At 40.2% G+C, this 25,126-nt stretch overlaps 1 protein-coding gene across 1 annotated transcript in view; it reads right to left on the bottom strand.

Annotated features, from left to right (window-relative positions):
* The window catches only part of SLC35F1 (solute carrier family 35 member F1), a 250,559-nt gene that overhangs the window by 43,876 nt on the left and 181,557 nt on the right, over positions 1–25,126 (bottom strand). Inside the window, exon 3 of the mRNA XM_064447402.1 lies at positions 8,302–8,429. Coding sequence (XP_064303472.1) covers positions 8,302–8,429 — 128 coding nt within the window. The remainder of the gene's footprint in view (positions 1–8,301; positions 8,430–25,126) is intronic.

Here is a 25,126-nt window from a genome sequence, read left to right on the forward strand (position 1 = left end):
CGTGCTTAGTTTATACTTGTAATTAAACAATGGGGTAGACAGTAATAAATTAGGTTGCTACAATATAAGCAATAAGATAACCTAGTGTGTATTTCTTAACTATTTTTCAGGTATTGCTTTATGTTTCATTTCTCCATGACTAAATTTGCTCTGCCTTTCTTTTATCCTTGGATAAACCTGTCTAGCAGAGAAAAAATACACATATATTCTACAGACAAAAGATGTGAGATTGTGGATTACCTGATCTGCAACAGGGCTTTCTTGTTTATTTTTTCCATTTTTTCCCTTTCTTTTGTTTGTTTTCAGTTATTACAGCTATTAAGAAAAAAAACATTATACCTAATTGTCATGTTTCTGACTATAGAGCTGTTACAATAACAAAGATAAATTATGCTTTGCTTAAATTTCATTTATAGTACATAAAGTTCAGTCGTTTACCAGTATTTCCCTAAGAGTCATCTTCAATATTTTCAAAAGGTACTGCCTATACCCTGTCATTGTTAAATTAATGAGCGACCTGATTTTAATAAACATTCCTGTTTTAATCACAGAGTTATCAGATCTTGCCAAACTGAAAGAAAACATATTTCCTATTTTGCATGAGAAGTTAATGTAACCGCTATGAGTGTGTGGTGCAGACCATGTTCTTTGATGCTGCTGTGTTTGTCAGTGGTTCTCTTCAGTCACACCTCTGAATTGAGCTGCTTTAGAAGGCAGGATACAAAAATATATAATCTATTGATATACCATCCTACAGCAACTCCTTTCTATTATAAAAATGTTGTGTTGCTGTAGAGATTGAAGATTATTATTTGATTCTAAATGATATTACACTGCATCTAAGTCTGTTGATGATACACAATGTTGAAACATATTTTCTCTGATTGTTTGTTTGTTAATTTATCTTGACTTTATTAACCTTGTGAATCATAGACAAATACTCTCTTGCTAACAGCAAATATCCAGTCTCTGATCTCACAAATTCAGCATGTGTTTGCACATATATAGCAAGAATGTCCTGTTAGTCATTGGAAAGGAGAGTTGGCAAGCTTTACAGGAAAGGCCTGTAATACAGAGGGTGAACTGCTGATCTGCAGTGGTATCAAAAAGGAAAAAGCTGGTCAGCAAACTCCCTGTGGAAACAGCTGAGCTGAATCTTCCTTTTTAAACATTCATTGGATTTTTTTCCCCCCAGTTATAAGCCCCCCTTTTTTTTTTTCACATTAGGGGTTTCTCATTAGCGCTGCCCTCCAGCAAATCACGCAGAGAATCAGCTGCACCCTCTACTCAGCCTACTCTCCAGATCAGTAAAATCAGTGTTGTATCTGTCCAGCGTTATATAGTCAAGTACATGTGATGGTAACTGAATTTCAGCATGCAAGCTGGTAAGTTTAATACAGCAGCAAGTGCTGTATCCAGTAAGAGGCACACCTTCTAACACTTGCTTTGTATTTTTCAAAGGAAGAAAGGGTTTGCTGCCCATTTGAGGGCTCTTTCCATCCCAGTTTTCACACTACTTTCACAATACCACACACACTTGATTTAACTATATGTTACACATGCACAAAAGCAGCCAAGATGTGAAACCTCACAGATGTGGCTGCCGGCTGCCAGGGGAACTGCGTGGCAATTATGCTACCCTGTGACTGAAACCTTCTGCAGGGAAGGTATGGATGCTGGCAGCATTTCTGACAGGGTTATTTCCAGCAATTTAAATAAAAAAGGAGCATTGCTTTTACCTTTCATGTTTCTATTTGGTATCTCATCACAACTTAATCACTTTCTTGCATGGTTTTTATATAATCACAGAACTAATTTAAAAACTATTAGTTTTTCCATCCAGCCAAAATGTAGAGTACTCCAGGTAGGGAGGCTGGTGAAAGAATCAATTTGTTAAAAAAAAAAAAAAAGGAAAAATGTTTAATTTCTATGAGATGGAAGAAACAAAAGCCAGAAGACTGCTCCCAGACTGAAGCCTCTTTAAATCAGTATTTTTCCTACAAGCTCTCTAATTTTTTCTTGGGGTCACATGACCGATGTTTCTGTAACTGTTCCCACCAGTTCCTTTAATCTGTTCTCAGGATTTTTTTCCTTGCAGACACAGAAACTCCCTCAAAACTTTCACTAGAAGACCTTCACCTACACCTGACTTGCACGCACCAACACCCAAGACGAGCATTATTACAGCTCCAGCTTTCCACGTACATAAAAGGAATTCAGCGAGTTCTTGCAGTCATGTTAAATGAAAGGCGGTGGTCACATCCAACCCAGAGCTCCTCTGCTCTCAACTCTCTGTGCTTATGCAAGATCTGCTCAAATGCCAAGAAGAGTTACCAACAAACTGACCACTGAAATGGCCTTTCTTTTAATTGCCTTCCTCCTCCCACTTTATACACCATTGTCAGAAAAAGATCATTCTAAGACAGCAGACGGCTCTGCCAGCAGTCACGTGTTTTTGCAGAAAAAAAATATTTTCTGTTTTGCTTCTCTCTAAGTAAGATGACAGGACATGGGCTTTGAAGACCTCTCAAGGTTACTTATTAAAAACTTCTCTATGTCACCAGTTGCTGTAAGCTATGCAGGGGATTAGATCCTGGCCTAGCAAAAATTATGGATGTCTCCTGCAGAAAAACCTCTGCTTTTGCATTTCACCTGCAAGAATATGCAAAATGGGCACATAATGCCAAAATCTCTGCTGTTGTAACGGGCACAGCTCCATTGACTTTAATGAGAATTTGCATATTTATGTTAGCAACAAGTTTGGCTTAGGGTGAATTTTGCCATTAGAGGCAGGAGTTCTGGATACTGAGAGCTCAGTTGACCCCAAAACCATGTACAGAGACTGAAGATACTGTAGGGGCTGGTTTGAAAACCATATGTATATATCAGTTAAAAGACAGAACAGCAACTTGGCGTGTGATAATAAATCAGATGCAAGATACACCTCACAGATTCTCACAGTATAAATGTATAGTATGCAACACTTCTGAACATGCTGCTCTGCAAACCTTATTAACATTGCAGTATTCCCTCACTGCCCTGAAGCAAAACAGGAAAGTATGATCAATCATCAATGCATAGGATGGGGGGAGGAAGGGAAGGAGCGGAATTTATCGCTGCTTTTGAGCTATTTCATGTTAGCAGGTACTGGACAAGGTCGATCAACAACTTCAATATTGTAAATCCCCTGCTCCTTACCTCCCAGATTTGCTTCAAAATTGTGTCAAACCTTCTGCCTCAACACACATTGAGTCCACAGGGACTAAGAACAAAGCAAAGTCTATTCCCATCCAGCACTGCTACAATAAGCACTTACTGCTGACTCCTTTCCTTTTCTGGTGGCAGTTGTTGAGGTATGAAAACTGCCAGAGGTAATTGGAAGTATGATGTACTGCTGAGCCTCACAGTGATCTAAGAGTAGCTGAGAACATCAGCATCGTAGTTTTATTGTCTGTCTCCTGGTGTCTATAAATCCCAGCCTTTACTACCTTTGTTTTCATCATGCCAATCAAAGGGTTGATTGCCCAAGGAATAAATTACCAGATAAATCACTATTTGGAAACACAATGCTCTCTTTGACAGAACCTTATTTCTTATGATATTGTATGCATATTCTACAGTACCACTAGGCAAGGCATTGCAGAAATAGTCCAGATTTCTATGTGATGTCATAACACAGAAAAAGAATAGCATTACCTCTAGAGAGTACAACACAACAGTGTAATATGTAGACGGATGGAACAGTGTATTTGCAGAAAGGAAAGCAAATTAATGTGGGGGCAACGGGGGAGAAGGGAGAGGACATCTGCCTCATAATGAAGCTTGGCATGATGAGAAAGCACTTACCTGGCAGCAAAGGTTACAAATGTTAGTATCATAACAGGCTTAGTGGAAGACATTATGGACTGGGTAGGATGTGCAGTACACTGTAAATGCAGTACAGGGAAGTTGAAGTCAAAATGTAGTTTCAAACAATTAAATATCTAGATCTAAATAACTGCAAGAACTTCAGAATCTGTTAATTCCCTCTGGGGGAACTAATTTTATCTGCTGTGTAAAAGGTGTCTCTAACAGTAGTTAAAATACCCTTCTTGAATAGTTATTAAACCTTCCACTGGCCTACACCAGGGTTGTTTTAAAAACCACTAAGATAAATACGGAAAGCATTACCACAGGCAGTCCTGAAAATTAAAATATAGTTTTTTTAAAAAGTCCATGGGATCAGGTACTAGTGTACAGGGGAGTGTTTAATGCACTTTCTGCACCTGCTACAGCTGACATGCAAGGTGGCTGCAAAACCTAGTGCAAGTTAGTTTAATGCATCAGAGAGAAATTAAAGACCTTTTCGCAAGTTTGCGGCCACCTGGGAATCAGGACACATGTGTCTGAGAGCATTAAGTGTGTCTGACCTCTGGCATTTCTGGGACTTCTTGAAATATGTGGTTTTGGGTATCAAATTCATCCGTCAACAAACTACTGTGCCTCTTACGTGGTATACACTCAATTTTTAAATGTACCCTCTAGTCTTCACTTACTAGCCTGAGCATTTTCATTGCTGTGGGAAGCTTGACTTTCAATCCCTCCAGCTAAGACAGAGTTAACTCAAGCCCTTTGTGTGGGCTGCTGTTTTAACAGCTATGGCTTTATATAAAAGGCGGGTCTACCCTTGCAATTTGGAAAGCACTCCAGGCTTTCTCTACGTACTTGAGGCATGCTAAGATCATATCTAACAGATTGAGTTCCTCAGGGGTACTTTGACGTAGGAGTACTTAGCTTTTGAATTTTAAAATGGTGGCAGGTATTTAGGCATCTGGCTCCATCAATACAGGAGCACTCCGGGCATGCAAAGAACCAGAACTTAAAGCTACCGAAGAAGAAGAAACCTGAGCTGTTCAAACAAACGTTTTCATGTCCCAAGATTGTGCTCTGAGCAGCAGGGTATGTTAGACGTCGATGACATTTTAGATATGTAGACAATTAGCTGTGGTTTTCTTGGATTGTTCTTTTAAATCTAGTTGCCCCTAGATTGCACTGCAGGTACCTAAAGGGTACCTTGGGTTTAATCCTTAGCAATTGACCTACACCTTGATGTCTGAAACATAAACAGTCCATTGGTTTTCAATCTAATTTTTTTATGTCGCTTAGTTTATAAAGGAGGTTTGTGGGGTTTTTTTTTGTTTTTTCTTTTTTTTTAGAGGAAAAATTATATGTTTCTAGGATTCACAGTACTTTCTTTTCACCTTATGATGGGGCTGAGTGCCACATGCTCAGACAGTAATTATAGAGTACATGAGGATTTGAAATAATCAGAAGCACATCCAAAAGTAAAGGTTTGGTACCTTTGGTACCAAAGGTTTGGTACTGAGATGTATACATCTCAGATTTATGCCTGCGTGTCCTCATTCACTGTGGTTCTGAAGGTGTATGGTGAAAGACATATAGAAAGGTTTATTAGAAAATTTTGTTTTCTCAAACCAAAATCAAAAGGGAATTTTAAAGGAAAGTATAGGAAAGACTTGGGTGTGAAACAGTAGGTAAAAGTAGGGTACCATTTTAGTCTTTTTCTGAAACCACAATGAGATAATGTCAATTACAAAAAAACATGGAATTTAAAACTAGAATCTTAGACAGTCCTAAGAATTTAAAGCTACTTGGCAAACAAAAGTGTTGAGTACTTGGGAGTTGTTTGGTGAAAGCAGAACTGCAAATCAATTGCAATAAAGATATATTTTTACAGTTAAACTTTGGCTTTTTGCTGGGAGCAGCTTAATGCTTTTTGCCTAAAAGCACCACAAGCCCAGTACACTCGCATGTTAGTTTTGCATGGCAGAGCAGAGATACCATGTGGGAAAAAAGTATACGCTGTAAAACTGATTGCCTACTGAAATGGTCCATGTACCAGCACTACAAAAATATTGAAAGATTTCTCATTTACTGAAGTGACAATTTTAAAAACTCTTATATTCTGCCCATCATAAAAGCCTTGGTGTAAAGCCTATTGAGAATAAAATCCCCCAGAATTGACTGGAGGGGCTCAAGTCTCAGTCAACATGTACATTGGCATAGATCCCACAGCTTTCAGGCGAAGCCGTGCTGATTTGTAGTAGGTAGTAATTATTTCTCAGGTCTCAGTGCTGAAAGGATCTGAACACTTTGGTACGTGTCAGTGAACATTTACTCACTGAACATTTATTCACTACTCACAGGTAGTGAAGATCAGACCTTTTGGAAGATGCTCTTGAGAGAGTGGTCCTGTTTGCTTCTTCAGAAATCAGATTTAAGGAAAAGCTTGCTTTTTAATCTTTTGCTTTCCCTTTCTTCAGTCTTCATTCATACCATTATGCACTTTGACCAATGCTGTTTCAAGCTGAATAATCCCCTGAGCTTCTTCTGTTTCATCTTTAAACAAAATATGGTGGTGTTTGGCTACATTTCATAAAATGTGTCATTCGATTCAACACCTTAATGCATTACCTCATACTCATCCCACTCTCACCATATCTTTGGGCTTGTCTATACTTAGAAGCTTACTCAAATTAAGGCATGAAGTGAATTTAAAATGCAACAGGTATTCCCAGTCGTGTATCTGAGCAATCCAGGACAACTATGGGAAAAGGAGACATTGCATTCATTCTACTGGAAAAAAGCTTGACAGCATTTGAGCTTCTACCTCTTCCCTCTTTCAAGCTACATGGGAAGAGACCTGAACTCTGTTGTCATCTTTATGTGGAGGAGGTCTAAAAAGGACACAACACAGTCTGGGTCCTATGGCAGTTCTCCTGTTCCACCCTTCCTCTTTCTTTCAAGGAGAGAGAGACTCTCTCTAAAAGGAGACTGTGGATCATTTCAGCTAACAAATTCCCTGCTGTGACACAAGCAATGCCCTTGAACTCTTCTGCCTGCTTCCTCCTTGCACTGCAGTTTTGGATCTTTTGCACTAAAGGCCATGCTCGTTGCAAAAGCGCCAGAGGGTTTACACCTTCTGGAATAGGTGTTTCATGGGTCTGGCTGGACGAGCCTCTGATACGTGCTTGTTGGTGGCTGTGGAGATGGGATTTAATGACCTGGATCGTCTTGCTCAGTCTCCTATTCCTACTGGATATGAGTGAACACGCAAAAGCAGCAATTCAGCTTTTGCATTTCTCTTTGAGGCTTTTAGTAGCTATAAAGTCAAACAGTACCAGGTTTATGTGGATTTATGCTTTACTCTATACTGAGTAATCTGATTTGGAAAAGTGTTAAAAGCAATATCACATTGCCTGGGAATATTTCAAAGAATTCTCAAACCATGATTGTGATGGCAGAGGCATTTGTGAATATTTAGTATAAACCTCACATTCAGATTCCTTGAATTCATCGTTTTCTTCTATTTTTGCTTCTTATTTAGCTAAACAAGGTCAGTATTTTCCAATATCACTCTTCAACTATGGAAGAGAGATATTCCTAATTAGCTTTGATTATGCAGAACGTTAACCGGTGCTCCTCTATTTTACTGGCTCTAATACAAACTTCAGGCAAATAAGGTGTAAAATACGCTGAACAGTACCTAGTGCTGCCCAGTTATTTAGAGATAATGTAAAAAGGGAGTAGGTTTGTTTTAGGACAAGAAGCAATGAAGTATGCGATGATTTTCCAAGAGAGACAATTTCTAGTCTTTTAAAAATATTTCTGTTATTCAATCTTCCACTTAAATGGGACGAAGCCTGATTCTTTTGTGTTTGCATCTAAAATATACAGGTTAGATCTTTGGAGAAATCGCTATTGTGGCTTTCATTCACTGCACATACAATTTTTCAAGGGAGTACACTTCTTGATAGCTGCAGTTAAGCTGTTATATAACATAACACATCTAACTGCTTGAATTAAAGTAAGACTTCTTCATCACAACTACACTCATTTTACTTAATGACAACTTTTGCACTCAGATCTAATTATGGAATCCTAAAAGAAGTGCTTGTATTTTTCCCAAGTACAATATAAAGTGAGATAAACATTTCAGCCCATCCGAGAATATTTCCTTAAAGGACCAAATTAAGTAGATAATGCCAAAAACGTGATTATGAATGGTTTAGCACAGGAAAATAAAATGAAAGCCAGTATGTTTTTGTACAGTTTGGAAAATACTGAGTAATAAAAAGAGTGCAATATGAAAAACTGCGTCTTATGAGGCAGCGTTAAGAAGTACACAGAAGACACCGGCAGTAACTAGCTATTAGCGCACTGAAGCCAATGGACACTGCGCCATTGACCCCACTGGGGTTACTATCTTACCTCAAAAGGGAAAATCCTTTGAGTCCTTACCTGTACACTAGTAAGAGTGGTGTATTGATAAGCTTTGACTACCAGATAATTGGCTTCTATATCTATTATCCCCAGGATCATGTATTTCCACCATCTCCTTTTCAAAATTGCCAGCAAGTTTTCTTCTCCTGTGGTAAGAAACAAGAAGAATTATGTAAAAGAGTTAGGTTTACATGCACAAAATACCTGCCTGTCAAAAGAAATTATCTAGAAGATCTCTCTCATTTACAATATGTAGTCAAAGAGCACCATATATAAAAAGGTACTGCAAGGAGGTGAAAACTAACACACCCTATTTGTCTCATTGATGTTAAACCAGCCAGCCTGGTGAAGTAATATGTGAGGGTCAGATTGTCACCTCACTTAAGATGTAAAGAACGCCAGGAAAAACAAGTGCAGCTTGGGCAGACTATAAATGTGTTCTTAGTTTTACTTTTATATATACACACATAAAATGTTAAAGAATAGAGCAGTTTATTACATACATTTATACTTCCATACATACTGATAAATGTTGTGTCACACATGATGCAAGAGATTTTTGTCAGATGTGGGAGATTACCAGTATTTGCAAATATGATGGAGTATTAGGGCAGGAGAGTAACAGCATCACCTTTGGGCAAATTACAGATCCTCTCCAAGGATGGTTATTATGACCCCAGAGCTTCAAAATATCAGACTTGTTTAGAGAAAGGCTGCACTGAGACAAACAGATATTGTGTGACAGGTTGCTCTGCTCCCAGGATCGATTTCTGAAGTAGACAGGTTTGCTGCCTTCTACTGGAGCCCTGCCAATCACCCAGTACTTAATTTCCACCACGTAAAGACTGACAGTACAATATGGTCTGCAGATCAAACCCACAACTTTCAAAAGGTCAAAGCATTCCTCATGCTAGGCTAGGGATTATTATTGTTCTCCATTCAAAAGAAACTAGCTCATTAGTGAGGGTGGGCAAACCTGTTACTTATTTGCATTACAGTAAGCTCCAGACATGATGGGACCCCACTGTGAAAGGGGCCGGACATGCTGACCGTGACTGAACACAGTACAACTGGAGGTCTTTAAGAGTCTGTAGCCTAAACGGGGATCTAAGTAGGGTTGACCTGTACTGCCAAAGTACCATAAATGGAATTGGAACTGTCTTGAAAGTTTTTTTTAAAAAACACTACTATTCTGAGATTTGTTTGTGCTGCTGCAGCCTTTCTAAGCGCCTGCAATCATCAAAATCAGTGGTGGAAAATACAGAAGAAAAAGAACATTATTGTCAATTGCCACCAAAACTTGCTCAGGCTTCTCAGTTGTCCCTCATCATTTTCCATCATCACAAGTGTGTTCGCTCTCTGGTTCAAACAGACCCAGTGATATATGTGCTGCAACACCATCAGAAATGTCAGGCTTTCTGTAGCACAGGACTACCTCAGCTCTTATATGATGCAATCACAGAAAAACAGATAATTACTTCAGAAGTTGATTCAAGATCTTGGACATTAAATCTTCATCCACTGAGTGACCTCAATGGGTATTTAGCTGAACCAAGCATCTGAATTTGTTGTTTGTTCATTAACAGATGCTCACACACACGCACTGTGAGTGGGCTATTATTGGGCAACAGCCTAATTATTTGTTACAGTGATAATGACACAGTGCAAAACTGTAAATGCTAAAAAGCCTCCTTCCTTCCTTCCTTCCTTCCTTCCTTCCTTCCTTCCTTCCTTCCTTCCTTCCTTCCTTCCTTCCTCCCTCCCTCCCTTCTCCCTCCCTCCCTCCCTCCCTTCCTTCCTTCCTTCCTTCCTTCCCTTCTTCCCTTCTCCTTCCTTCCCTTCCCTTCCTCCTTCCTTCCTTCCCTTCCTTCCCTTCCTTCCTCCTTCCTTCCTTCCTTCCTTTCCTTCCTTCCTTCCCTTCTCCTTCCTTCCCTTCCTTCCTTCCTTCCTTCCTTCCTTCCTTCCTTCCTTCCTTCCTTCCTTCCTTCCTTCCTTCCTTCTTCTCCTTCCTTCCTTCCTTCCTTCCTTCCTTCCTTCCTCTCCTTCTCCTTTCCTCTTTCCCTTTCTCTTTCTCTCTTTCTCTTTCTCTTTCTCTTTCTCTTTCTCTTTCTCTTTCCTTTCTCTTTCTCTTTCTCTTTCTCTTTCTCTTTTCCTCTTTCTCTTTCTCTTTCTCTTTCTCTTTCTCTTCTCTTTCTCTTTCTCTTTCTCTCTCACTAAGCAGCAGAGAAATAGCAGAAACAAGGTGGTGAGCAGGCTAATTATTTAAGACCCTAAATAAGAATGAGTCAGTACATTCAACTGTACCACACTTTCCTGTTACCACCGACTGACAGGAGAATGCTCTAAAAAGAAAATTACCACCCTTTGTACTGGATTACAGGGACAATGCACTGCAGACATGAATTATGACCATATTTATGTATTTGTTCTGTGATTTGAGCATGAAGAAAGAGGAATATTGTAGATTTTATTTTTTAATACATTTAGGGAGGTATTTTCAAAAAAGATTTGAGATTCCTACTAAAACCAGTGTAAACCATGCAGATAGATTCTTTCCAGGTACTGAAACAATATCTCTAATTGTTGTGCTGCCCAGATAATATCTTTAAAACACAAGCTGAAAACCACCAATGCAATGGAAAGGCATAGTTAACACTTCAGAGCAGTTTTTCCTGTTAATTGTAAGAGAAAGTTTAAAAATCAAAGGCATCACACTATTAGACAGTATAAACCTCTCAGAGTCACTGCAGTCTCTATTCCAACACCCCATTTAAATCTGTTTTTTTGACAGTAAAACCTTGGTGATACCTATAAAGCAGAAAGAAGAAGCAGGTTCAAGAACTGGCACTGGCATTAGGCTGCCTGAGCAAGGACTATAGAGAAACCTCAAGGAATCTTTTGGTACCTTTGATTTGCCAGTGCTTGCTTTCTCCAGCCTCAGTTTCCAACCACAGATCACTGTACTGTTCAGGTGTGGCCAAATAAGTTAGCTTTAAAAAGGAATGTATGCTCACGACTTCTGGCTAACAGGTAAAATCAGAGTTTCCAGAGATTGAAATTAAATCTGTGATTTTAACTGACACACACAGTTCTCTCTTTTGCTTTCTCAATCCTTTCTGGGCTAATGGCAGAAATAAGAAAAATGTTTGGCAAGTTGGTATTTTATCTTTGATATATAGGTCTGAGATATTCCAAACTGCAAAGGATCAGGTTCGGCTGAGAAGGCTCTGCAGAACAAAAAGCAATGCCGAAATTAATTTATGCAAGCATTGTGCAGCTCTGCTGAACATTGGTTTAGCTTCTCAGCAAGTGTCTTTGCCTTGCCCAGTGGAAAGCAGAGAGATATACAGGCATTCAGCATGACAAAAAATAAAATAGAGAATTTGTTCTTGGAAAAAAATCTTGTGCAGGAGACGCACCTTTCTCTATGCAACAGGCTTAGTCTTCACTTCCACTCACTTGCTGCATCTCCTGTTACTTAGTGTGTGAGAAAGGTCTGGCTTCTGACCTGCATCCCTCTGCCCACATTATTATTACCATTTATCATTGGCATATCTGTTGTGCAGATCTACAAGCATTAGCAAAATTGACGGACCCCATTTGAGGGTATATCTGAGCAAAAAGCAATGTATGCTTAACATTGTTAATTGCTCTCTATTTTTTTGCATTGTCATCACAATTCATAGAAGGGAATGAATCGCTCCTGAAGCGAGAGATTTTCTTTGGAGAAGGGCAAAAGAAGAGCTGCAGTGAATGTCAGTCCAATGCTATGGACAAATCAAGGAAGAGGCAGGTGGAGTCCTGGGTTTGAGATGGGGATGAAATAAAGCCACCATATTTAAATGTCATGCTTTTGCAAGAGTGACCCAATAGAACGTAACAGTGTGAAACAGCCTGGAGAAGGTGTGGGCTGCCAGCAGGACAGGACCTCTGGACAGCAATCACAGATGGCATCCTCAGGGAATTCAGAGGCAACAAGGAGAAGTGAAATGGGAATTAGGGAGATTGACTTAACTTGTGAAGATTAAAATGAGAAGCAGAGGGAATAAAGAGCTTAATTCCAAAGTCTACCTCCTGAATAGTAATAAACATCATCTTTGTATAAAAACAAAGTCGGGGAAAAATATCACAATTAAAGACAAAACAAAAAGAAATAATCTGAGTTTTCTTATTTCCCTTGATGACAACTCAAAGCAAACTAATTATTCAGGGCTTTTGAGTTGTAAGCATTGTAGGCCAAAAGGACCGACTGTAAATGCTTACACCTGAACTAACTGGTAAGCAATTTTTTAAGCATTTTTCTCCTAACATATTCCAGATGAATTGTTTAGGATGAGATAACCAGTGTTTTGAAAATAAACATCTCTCCCACTGAATGTAAAGGGAAGAGAGATTATGTCAGATCATGTGCTGTTGTTATTATCTCAATAGGACTGTGACCATCTTCCATCCAGTCATATAAACAAATACTAAACCATAAACTGTGCAGGTTAGCTTAAAGGCAACATTGCCAGTGACCCAACAAGCACATATTGATGTTAGTGAACATGCATGTACGTGAGTGGACAGAGTAATGCCATCTTCAGACAGTGCCATCTTTTGATGGAGATCCCCTTTCAAAAAACAAACCCCTACCTTCTGTCAGCACTTAAGCTTTTGAAAATGTAAGCCCTCATATTCAGCCTAATCCAAATGTAATGTAGATTTAAAAGCATTGCAAATTAAGAATGTTTTTAGATTCAGAAATCTCACATATTGTTAACACAGAGAAATACAAACCTCCTCTTTGCCCTTTCTAGAAGGATAGGTTTAGGTTTTATATTTTGTAGTAATTTTGCAGTGAGACACACACTCGACAGTTATATATACAGGGGAGCTCTCAGTGTTTGGAAAAAAGCTACAGCTTTGCCTCTGATGGCTCAAATTAAAAATCAACAAATAAGCTGCTTTGTAGAAGAGATGATTTTACATCATATAATAAGGATTTACCCCTGAGGGGTTACAAAATTAAAAATAAATTAGAGAGAAAATTGAAAGAGGCTTTAGCTGTGCGGTGTCTACCAAAAATACATATATACATGTGCAAAAATCTTTTCACATTCACCCACACAGCCGCAGAGGCATAATAAAAAAAAAGCCAACAGCCATTAAGACAGCAAATTCCCAATTATTTGTGTATGGGCATGGGACACAGGTAGAATAACAGCACTGCTAGACCAGAAAATAAGCATATTGCTTCTCTTTCATCCACTGCAGTCTCTCCCTTTGAATTCAGATGACAACTTGCTTAGATCAAGATCATCAAAGGAGCTTGCTGTACTTCTGCTTTACAGAGCTCAGCAGAAGAGATCTAAATGTGTGCAGGAGACTTCCAAGGGGGAAGGCAGCATGAAGAGGGAGGGCTGCTGGACGTGCTGGTCCTCCCCTGCCTCTAGCAGGAGCGTCAGAGTCAAGTGCTACATGGTCAGGAGGCAGAAGTCTCACAGAGGATGAAGGTTAGAGCACAATTTACTTATTGCCACTTTCTTTGAAAAATAATCTCAGTTACAAAGCACAGTTATGGGATCCTTGTTTGTTTTCTATTTTCACCCATTATAGCGAGTCTAACGGATACAGAACACTACCAGTAACAACGTTCCTCCTCTACAGAATGTAGTCATCCAGCCTGCTGCAGGATCAGGAGAAGGAGGCAGTCACATGGGGTAATACTGTGAGGGGTAACGCAGATCTCTGTATTACTATGCCAAGAGGCTCCCATGCCTGAACAATAAAACCTTGCTTGTATCCTGCTTGGCCAAGTTGCTGATTCAGGGGACTTAAAGCCTGTTTTAGAAGGCTCTCAGCTCTCCACAAAGCTCAGAACTGTCCCTCTTCTGTGTGACTTTAAATCCTTGACCCAGAATGGTTTCATATTTCCTCATATCTATTTGTATTACTGACGACTACTTTATGGCAATACTGTTGCCTAAAGGCAAAACACCATCACTGCTTAATTATTTATGCAATAGAGAAAATGCTCTCTTACAGGAATACTCCCCCAGTCTGGCTTCACAAAATACCTGAATATACTGTGTTCACCTTACGGATGACCTCTTACAGGCTGCACTGCTTTTGCCCTGTACTGTGTTTTCAGTAAGCCTTTTGGGAGGCTAGATAACCTCAGCTCCTTTTGCCTCCTCGGAACATCTGATCTTATCCAACCTGATCTTACCCAGAGCCTACTTCTGCTTCCTCCCCTGCAGTGGGAAACCTGCAGAACCCATGGACATGCTGCTGGTGTAACAGCCTTGATTTGCTGCTGCAAGCAGCTCCCGTGCCCTCCAGCTCCTGGCCACACGTTCTTGCCGCTTGCCTTGTGCCAGCACTGGTGCTTGCGAGGCCGCACAGTGCGGCAGGGCAAAGAACTGCCTGGAAACAAAGATTGTGGGTTTTCAGATCAATTTTTAGACTGTGTCTGGAGCAGCCTGTGACCAAATTAATGTTAGTCCTGTGGGAGGTGAGCAGCAAGTAATAGGGGACCCAGGCAGGGGACAACTACCCCTTTCTCTGACACAGGCTGAATCGTGCATGTGTCCTATTCATCACAAGGCGACAGCAGTCACTGAACAAACCCAGCAGCCGTCACCACTCCCTTGCTGCGAATATGCAGTGTACAGTGAGGCTGCAGGTCTTCCTGCTGTGTGTGTTGAAGAAAACCTGCAATGGGTGGTGCTGCTGAGGTAGAACGCAGTCACAGGACACGAGTTTGTGTACATGCCTCACCAGGGGTGAGCTATGACATGGCCATTAGTTTTCACCTTCTTGGGAAGGAAATCTTATTTACCTGTAACAGTCAACAGGATTTTTCAGTTCTGAAGGGGTTCCATTTATTTTTGTTGTCTGTTTCAACTCTGTAATGCTTGTGCGGCTACCTATCATACTAACATTTATTTGGCCAGCACTTTACGAAAAGGTACTTTATATAACCTTTGATCTCCAAATTATTCTAGCAGTAACACAAACTGAAGGTAAGGTTTCTGTAATATGCTTAGCCTATTAACGTGATGTAACGTAGCTTTCCAGTTAGTAAATTACAACTTCATCCGAAGTATTTAGACATGCTATTTTCTTTTAGGGATTTTGCAAATCAGTCTGGTTCAGCCCTGGATGTAAATCATAATAGCTGAAGTCAGATCTAGGAATTTGAACATGCGTTTTCATAAAACATGAAAGGATTAATTTCTGGTGCATTGATTTTGATCCAGCCTAAGTTTTGTGGTTTGATCGGATCATCTTTAGATGCCTTCTTACTAAATGAAATCACTGGTCATACAATTCACTTTTAAGAGTAAATTACAACTAAAACGGCAACAATAAAGTAGTTGTTTGCCATTTTACAGATGCCTCAGTTTACCTGCCTGCCTGCTATATTACATATAGTTTTTCCTTTGGTGGCAGACAATGCTGTAAGTTACTGCCATGTGGTATTGCAAGAAACAGCCCGTGTCAAGAATCGTGTAAAACCTGAAGAAAGCTCCAAATGGTGCACTGTTTCAAAAAGCAGACCTCTACACTCCCAGCCCTTTAAAATGTCAAGATAAAAAACACTGTGATGTTTCTAGCACACAGATTTTTCATTTAAGTTGTTTTATCTCCCAGCCTAAACTTAGGTAAGCACCTTCCCTGAAGTGGCAGACTGCATCCTGGGAGAAGCATTTGCACCTCTGTAATGCAGAGGGACATGAGCACACTGAGAAGCCGGAGCCTTCCCTCAAACCTGAGATTTGATTATGTCCTTATGTCTTCATGCATGAAATTTCCAAAATTGATTTTTGATCTACAGTACTCTCAGATTTAAGTTACCTCTGAGCTAACACTGTAGTCTGCCAGTTTTCAGGGTTAAATCTGGCTCACTCTTACACAGAACTACTTCAAAACAATCATAGAGTCATAGAATGCCCTGAGTTGGAAGGGACCCACAAGGATCATCAAGTCCAACTCCTGTCCCTGCACAGGACAGCCCCAAATTCACCCCATGTCTCTGAGGGGTTGTCCAAGTGCTTCCTGAATATTGTCAGGCTCAGTGCCACGACTGCCTCCCTGGGGAGCCTGTTCCAGGGCTCCACCACCCTCTGGGTGAAGAACCTTTTCCCAATACCCAACCTAACCCTACAGTGGCACATCTTCCTGACATTCCCTCGGATCCTGTCATCAGTCACCAGAGAGAAGAGATCAGCGCCTGCCCCTGCTCCTCCCCTTGTGAGGCAGCTGCAGACTGCGATGAGGTCTGCCCTCAGTCTCCTCCATGCTGAATAAACCAAGTGACTCTAGACTCTCCTAGTACGATTTCACCTCTAAACCCTTCACAAACTTCATGGCCCTTCTCTGGACACTCTCTAGTAGCTTTATATCCTTAATGTACTGTGGCGCCCAAATCAGCACACAGCACTCGAGGTAAGGCCGCACCAGTGCAGAGCAGAGCGGGCACAATCCCCTCCCTCGACCGGCTAGCAATCCTATTACTTTACTGTAAACTCTGCAGTCAGGCCCTTTTTCCCACTGTTTATCCTATTTCATCTAGTGTGAAGCTACTTACAGCACTGCAAAGAAAGGTTTCCAGAAGAAAAAAAATTAATTTTCAAATTTGCCAGATTGTTAGTGAAATTAAAGAAATCAGTATATATCTCTGTATATCATTTATAAATGTGTAATTTGCATGAATAATTTACCCTCCTGATAATCTTAGGCATGTTAATCATATTCAGAAGACTTATTTAAAGTCAAATAATTTTAAAAGAAATTATGTTCATTGTTTAAGGCACAGGAATCATTTAGGGTACATGAGCTTTCTTTTTTTTCCTCCCTTTCATCAACTCATTACAAAAAGTTGGTCCCAGCCACCTACCCACTTCGTGACAATCTTCTCCCAGCAGACAGATATGAATAATGAATTATCTACTTCTTATTTGTGATTCCTATCAAACTTATTCCCCAAAGCATGAGATTTGCCTGAGATAGTAAAAAAAAAAAAAAAGACACAATGCAAATTGTCATTATTATTAACCACCCAGAGATCAAGCAGATTCAACTGAAGTTGAATTTCTAGCCTTGTCTTTAGAAGACAATAAGAAGAGAATACGGAAGTCAAGGAGCGCATATCTTTCTCTGACCCCATCAATAATGTCTGAACACACAGATCCAATTTGAATCTAATCTGGCACAACAGAGTGCAAAGATATTAGTTCCTACAGGTTTAGCTCGCATAGGTAACTGAGCAGAAGAGAGAAAACCTAACGTCACCACCAATAGGTGGTAGACTCACTACTTACTAGACACCAGAGTCTGGACTCTGCATCTTCTTAGGTACCAGCTCATTCAACCCCTCAAACATAAACCCCTCAAGAGATTAGGTGATCCTGGTTCTGGGACTCACCAAACTACTACCCAGAGCAAGGACTGCATACAATATGTGTTAAGCATGAAAGAGAACCTGCTTTATACATGAAGCCTAAAGACATCCATAAAGAAGGAAATCCATCTGCTGATGACTACTAAGAGGCCAGTACTATTAAAAGGAAAAAAGCTATTGGTGAATAACTGAAAACGGGAGCGTTGTCTTTTGTGGTATGAGCACTATGGAAACGTACACACTCCAATACTATGACAATTCTTCTTAGGTTAGCAATAGCATTGGGGCATTTTAAAGCAGAGTAAATGGGAAGCCGATGTTAAAGAAGCACTGCAGGCAGAATTAAAACTTCATCCAGAGTAGTGTTAATTGAAAATATATAAAGTCCTAATACCCAGCACTATTTCATGTCATTGCACTGGGCCAAGGGGGCAGCCGAAGAGTTCAGAATACATTAGGGCTGGATGGCTCAAGACAAATATGGCTTTATAGATGCTCAATGATCTCTAGAGGTATTTCAGTATTCTTCTGTGATAAAATGCCGCAAACACACACTTAGTCCTCTTGGAGCATCTATTTGTGGCAGCAGCTGTGGGAAAAGCTAGCAGAGTTTTTCCCCTTCTGGGACTTTCCTCACACCACTGTTGGCAAACTGGAGTAAGGTTTGCTAAACTTCCAAATTAAATATTAAATATTATCCCTGGAGGAATATAGAAGCTTTGGGAGTGTGTTGCCATCACAGGTTATAGTTAAAGCCTCATATCAGAACCACAGATTATTCAGGAAACGCCACTAATTACACATGAAGCAGAAAATGTAGGAGCTGGCACTGAGTTAAAGTAATTATGGGGCCGGTCCAGGACACTTCTTGTCTCCACGGTGACCAGCAGCAGAGGCTCAACAGAAGGATGCAAAACACACCAACTCATTGTGGCTCCTTCATTGTTGGCCACAGCATGAGCACCTTGTTTTATGCCTGGCAGGAATTCCAAAAGGCATGAGTAAACCCCATTAAGAACAGAGAAAATGCAGGCATGAGCACATAGAAATATGTGAAAAAACAATGGCTTCAAACAGTACCCACAGCTGTTGCATTCAATAATTTGCCTATATCATGATAGGGAGAGGAGTGGCTGGAGAGCAGCTCTGCAGAAAGGGATCTGGGGGTGCTGGTTGACAGCAGGCTCAATATGAGTCAGCAGTGTGCCTTGGCAGCCAAGAGGGCAAACCGCATCCTGGGGCGCATCAAACACAGTATTACCAGCTGGTCGAGAGGTGATTAACCTGCTGTATTCAGCATTCATGTGGCCTCACCTTGAGTACTGTGTGCAGTTCTGGACCCCACAATTTAAGAAGGATGTGAAAGTCCTTGAATGCATCCAGAGGACGAGAACAAAGCTGGTGACAGGGCTGGAAGGCGTGTCCTATGGGGAGCACCTAAGGACTCCGAGTTTGTCTAGTTTGGAGAAAAGGAGGCCGAGGGACGACCTCATTGCTCTCTACAGCTTCCTGAGGAGTGGAAGTGGAGAGGGAGGGGCTGAGCTCTTCTCCCTGGTATCCAGTGATATGACACATGGGAATGGTTCAAAGCTGCACCAAGGGAGGTTCAGGCTGGATATTAGGAGGTATTTCTTTACCAAGCGGGTCGTCAAACACTGGAACAAGCCTTCCAGAGATGTGGCTGATGCCCCAGACCTGTCACTGTTCAAGAAGCATTTGGACAATGCCCTTAACAACATGCTTTAACTTTTGGTCAGCCCCAAAGTGGTCAGGCAGTTGGACCAGATGATTGTTGCAGGTCCCTTCCAACTGAAATATTCTATTCTATTCTATTCTATTCTATTCTATTCTATTCTATTCTATTCTATTCTATTCTATTCTATTCTATTCTATTCTATTCTATTCTATTCTATTCTATTCTATTCTATTCTATTCTACTTTCATGAGTCATACACACCAGAAATCTCAATGTTGTGTCTATAATGATGAAAAGTACTTAAAAAAACCCTGTTTATATCCTTTGCAGCTTAACTACTGATGTATGTTACTAAAAGCATAAAACATCACTGAACCATGCTATTTAATTGGCATAAGGCATCACATAGCTACCGTGTCAACTAGACATTTATAGGCAATTCTGCTGAAGAAACTGGCTATTTGTTATCACATAATCCTGAATAAGTTAATGACCATTACGATTAGAAATCAGGCCATATTTTTTTTTTTTTTATGACAGGTTGTTTTGAGCAGGTGATACTTTGTTTTATGTGTCGTGTACCTAAAACCATGGCATCTTGATGGGACCTTTGGAAATTTAGCAACATTAGTATCGAATAACAAAGATAAACAAATCAGCATTATAGATCCATATATCTACATAAAGTAGCAGGAAATCTGGGATACAAGAGGAATGATGGAGAGCAGCCCTCCATTCTGGGTAGCCACCATGTATACACTTCTTTCTTCCTGAGTTGGCAATAGAGTCAAGTCTTTAGCATTTCTGACAAGAAAAATACAAATTTTCCATGATTCAAACTCTGTAACAGGACAACTTATAGGTTTATGAAGCACCTTTAGCACATGTATAGTCAGAATAGTACATTTTTATGGTTTTTTTGCCAGCTTTCACATGCACGTTTGTCAGAACTAGCACCTAAGTGCACTCATACCCAGGAAGGTGGAGAGCTGTGTAAGCTGATGCAATACAGTTCAGATATTGTTTTGCTCTAAATAGAACATTACACAGTAATGAAATGCTCAGTGTGTAGCAGCTTAGCTTCAGTAAATTGGTCAAAGCAGCTTTGTAGCAGGGACTGAAGCTCACCTGGTCTTGTTTTTGAGCAAAATAATGAGTGACATACAAAGTGAAACCAAGATCCACAGACAATGGAAATTTTGTGTCCCTGCCTAATGTAGTCTCAAGCTAGCCTACGAAGACTGAAAAATACATAATCTAATTATTGTAGCTGTGCAACTGAAATAACGAGGAGATTGAGAGCGAGACCGATAAGCAGTTAGATACTATGCTAGCAAGCTGGAGATCTGCATTCCACCAAAAGTCTAGCAAAAATTACCTGCGGTGGTAAGTACAAGCTGAGAGATATTCAGTCAGCATTATTATAATCTGAATTAAGCATCTAGTGCTGCCGATGGCTGGAGATAGTGCACATGCTAAAGTTACCTAAAAAGTAATTAACTGAACATAACATGTATTATCTTTCCATGGTAGAAGGTGACAGCCAACAAAAAGCATGATAGAAATCCAGGATCTCATTAAATATTTAGAAAAAAGCATTGTAATTTAGATCCTCAGGAGAGCTAATGCCACTGTGCTGTTCCTTAATCAATGAAAGACTAGTAACAAGTACCAAGACTACTTGGTACTTCTGTACTACCATAACAGAGAAATCCCAGTAATTCATCCAGTATGAAACTGAACTGTGCATCTTGGAAAAACCAAGTGTAGATTTAGGAAGAGCTGGTGCTAGGGGCAAGATCTGGGGCCAGCACATAAGCAGATGCTTCCCAGAATGGTGGTTTTGGGCCCATTGGGGTCCAGCCCCAGGAGAGCTGTGAGTCCTGGGAAGGGAAGAAGAGATCAGTGGGGGAGGCAGCCAATACCCATGTTTTGGCTTTAGGGTAAATGCAAGTAGATCACAATGGTGTATTAAGATCTCTCCTGAAATAATCAGCAATTGGTGCTTGTCCTCTAAAACTCTCAGTCGCTTAATGTAAACTCTCCTGTAACGTGTGGTACTGCATCATATTATGTTCAGCAAGGTGCACTAAAAGTTAAACGCCTTCCGCTCGTCCCCACCAAGAATTCATTAAAACTTATATCTGAAAACACCGCTGAGAGGTGCACAAACTTGTCACAGCAGCTGTGAGAAGTGACTGTTCCTCTCTTGATCCCAGCTGATTGCCACAAAACTCAAAAATCTCCAGCAATAAAAAAGCAGTGATACTCGCAACAAGCAACCTTATTATAGAAAAGTGTCTCCCTTACATGAATCCTGATCTATGACCAAATTGCTGAATACCTCGATCGCATTTATCTTACCATGTTGCCTGTGCTTTAACAGTAATTGACACAGTAGCCTTTCCGTAACAGTGAGAAATAACACTTAATTAGAAATATGCCCAAGTTCTTTTTTAGGAGAGGAAATACTAATGTGTTAGAAAGATATTCTAGCTGATAACTGCAACATGAAGTTCTATAACGTGATACTGCAGGGTTAGAGTGAGTGGAACTTGCAGCATGTCCAATTAACATCCAAGCAGAAATTCCATCAACTGATGAGGTATCCAACCATTATTGCGTGAATTACAACCATGTATCACAACAACAGGATGTCCCCTTACACACTCAGCTGCTAAGTTACACCAACAAAACCCTAAATACCTTTTTTCTCCCTTCCCCCCGTTCCACAGCTGAAGTCCAGGGACAGTTCAGTCATGCAACAACTCTTCAGCGCATGAAAGAAGGGAGTCAGTGCACCTTCCTAGCACAAGCTGCTGATACAAGCGACAGAGCACTGACGGCTGCAAAGCACAGAGAGCGCATTTTTGGTATTTCATATATGAGTGTCATACTGATACATCCAATGCTGAGCAAGGCATCAGCACAATGCTTCAGGAAGAGGAAACCATCCCAAAAGCAGGGGAGACCTTACGAATTCTCTCAGAAAACTCATCATCACAGGCAGAAGGAAGGTATATCACACAAGATCAGGCAGTCAGAAAGCCTGAGCAGGCTGTCTGACCTTCTCAGAGAAGAGATGTTACCTCAGTTTCAGTGTTCAAGACTCAAACTTCATCATAAAGGCTGATGGACAGCTATGAAATCTTGCTTGCCAGCAACAGTAAAACAGTCCCAGACTGTGAGAGGAGTAGCATAATGAGCTTTCAGGAAATGCAGTTAATATAATAATTCCCATAAAACACTGGGTGGCACCTAGCATCAAGAAAACCTTCTTGTTGTACAGAAAAACTGGATGAACTTTTTTTGTGGAAGACAATTCACAGGTGATGAACCTGCACACAACTTGATAGGAAAAGGAAGCAGTAGCTGCTGCTGGTCCCTGAACTATAGAAAGGAAAGCCGAGGGTTCTGTAAGCCTATCAAACAAGAATGAAGGCACCACTGAACATCCCATATCTGTTCGCATTCTTTGATACTTAAATACACATTCATAATTATTTACAATTATGACCTTGATTTTCTGCAGCCTCATGCCCAGTGAATGCAACCTGGGTGAGGACAAGTTACACCTGCTTTCTCCAGTGTGGTAATGGCTCCATGAAGTGCACAACAGCAGAGAATCAGGGCTCTCCATGATGTGGGAGCCACACTGGGTGTTTCAGCTCACATCCTCTACAGCAGGTCTATAAACTGTGAAATGTATTCCTGCTGTGGAGGCCCAGCCCTTTCAGCCAACTTTATTACCGACAGTAAGACAAACTATGTAAAGTAAGCACAGGTTTCAGGTGAAATTTATGCAGGGCAGTCCACGTGAATTATATCCTTTGGGATGCTCACACAGTTGTGGGTTTCCAGTTGTAAGCACCAGGCTGAGCTCTTCTAGTGAGAAACCCCCAAGAGGCAATTAATATTTGATGGCATAAAATTCAGCATGCCAGACAGATAGCAAAGGAAGAGGAGGAGAATGAAGGTAGCACTTGGACAAAACTATGCTGCTTGGACATGTGCATTCTCCTGTTAAAACTATACATGCAGTACCTGAATAGGAAGGGGTCCGTATCTACTTTGCTAGCGGTGACCTTAGGCTTGTGCAAGAAGCAGAAATACCCTATAGAGATCTGTGAGCCACTGTGATTTATAAGCTGATCATGAGATCTCTATCAATCCCCAAGCAAGTATGGTAGCTGACTATAGCCACAAATGCACTAGCAGGAGTTCAAAAAGCCCTTCTTTTTGTTTTGTTTTCCTGCTCTCCATTTCTCTGTGTCGCTCTCAAGATTTTCATGGAAAATCACAGACAGCTTTACCGTGGTCCTAGGGAATGAATCCATTTACCATTATGGTCTCTACCATCTTCCATGAGTATGCAATAACATGCACGTATCTTCAATAATTTCAGCCTGGCAATATTCAGCATTTGCATAAACGATCTTTGCTAATTCTAAGCGAGCTAGAAGACAACTCCAATGGGATGATTTAGGCCTGTTTATGGGGTTAATAACAATTTGTTTTGGTTTTAGGCATATAGATTTAGCTTTGTTTTCTAGACAGGAATAAGTAACAAGCCATTTTGATCTGAAAAAATGGAAACCACTAGTGCTGTCTTGTGTTGTGGCTGCAAAAGACTACAGAGCTCTCCTGACAGCCTCTCCTATTTTTCGGTCTCTCCTTATGCCTGGCTCTATTTAATTTTGCTGCAGAGGATTCTCTAACATTTGGGCATAAAAATACACAAATCCTCCTTTAGGAGATGATGTTACTTTGGACAGAATGGGTCAGTATAGTTGACCTACATTAGAGCCATGGTATAATATAATTACATATCTCACCTTTGCATTTCTATCCAACACACCCATTACAGATATCGTCCTGGAAAAATAGCTTTACACAAACAAACAAAATCCTCCAGTATGTTGGTCTAGGAAAGCACACCCTAACAGGTGAGCCAGCTGTACATAAACATGTATATCACAACCATACCTGCTTGAATTTATGCACCAGAACTTAGAGGCCACACAAACACCACCACATGCAGATATTCTCTTGTACACTAGTTTAGTCAAGATATTGACCTGCATAGGCTCATCTGCTGCCAAATTCTGTGTTTCTTGAATATGTAAGATCCATAATAACTATTCAGGTCTGCTGTGATCTGTCTTACATGTCTCTGAAAAAGCTCCTGCTTCAAAACAAATGATTGCATTTATACTTGCTTGCCAGTTTACATAATTTGCAAATAGGGAAGGCTGAAAAATTCTTCCTGGGATTCAGACTTCTGCATCCATTTCACCAGTCAAAAAGCAATAAAATTTCCTTAGACAACATTTTTAATGAAAATTGGATAGTATCTCCAGTGAGGAGAAAATGTAAAAATGTTTGCCTTAGAACTCTCATATATTTGTTTTACAGGTTTGAGAAGTCCTTTTGATTTTTAGTTAATGAATTTTTCATGGTTTTATTTTTAATATACTTTTTAAATCATTTCATAGCAGGTCAGGATCAGCAATGCGGACTGATGGACTCATGGTCTTATACTAGTGATATATAACCTATCAATATAATAGTTGAAGTACTTACTTTTAATGCATGATCACTTTTAAAATATCATTAATAGAGACACTTTGACATTGAAAAGAAGACAAGCTTCCCTTAAGAGGTATCAGAATAAACTAAACTAAAATTAATATTCCAACTCATCATTAGTCACAATGTATATTCTGAGACGTGGCTTTACATTCTCAGCTCTTGCTCCA

The sequence above is a fragment of the Phalacrocorax carbo genome, chromosome 3 (assembly GCF_963921805.1).
Source record: "Phalacrocorax carbo chromosome 3, bPhaCar2.1, whole genome shotgun sequence".
In the NCBI taxonomy this organism is placed as follows: domain Eukaryota; kingdom Metazoa; phylum Chordata; class Aves; order Suliformes; family Phalacrocoracidae; genus Phalacrocorax; species Phalacrocorax carbo.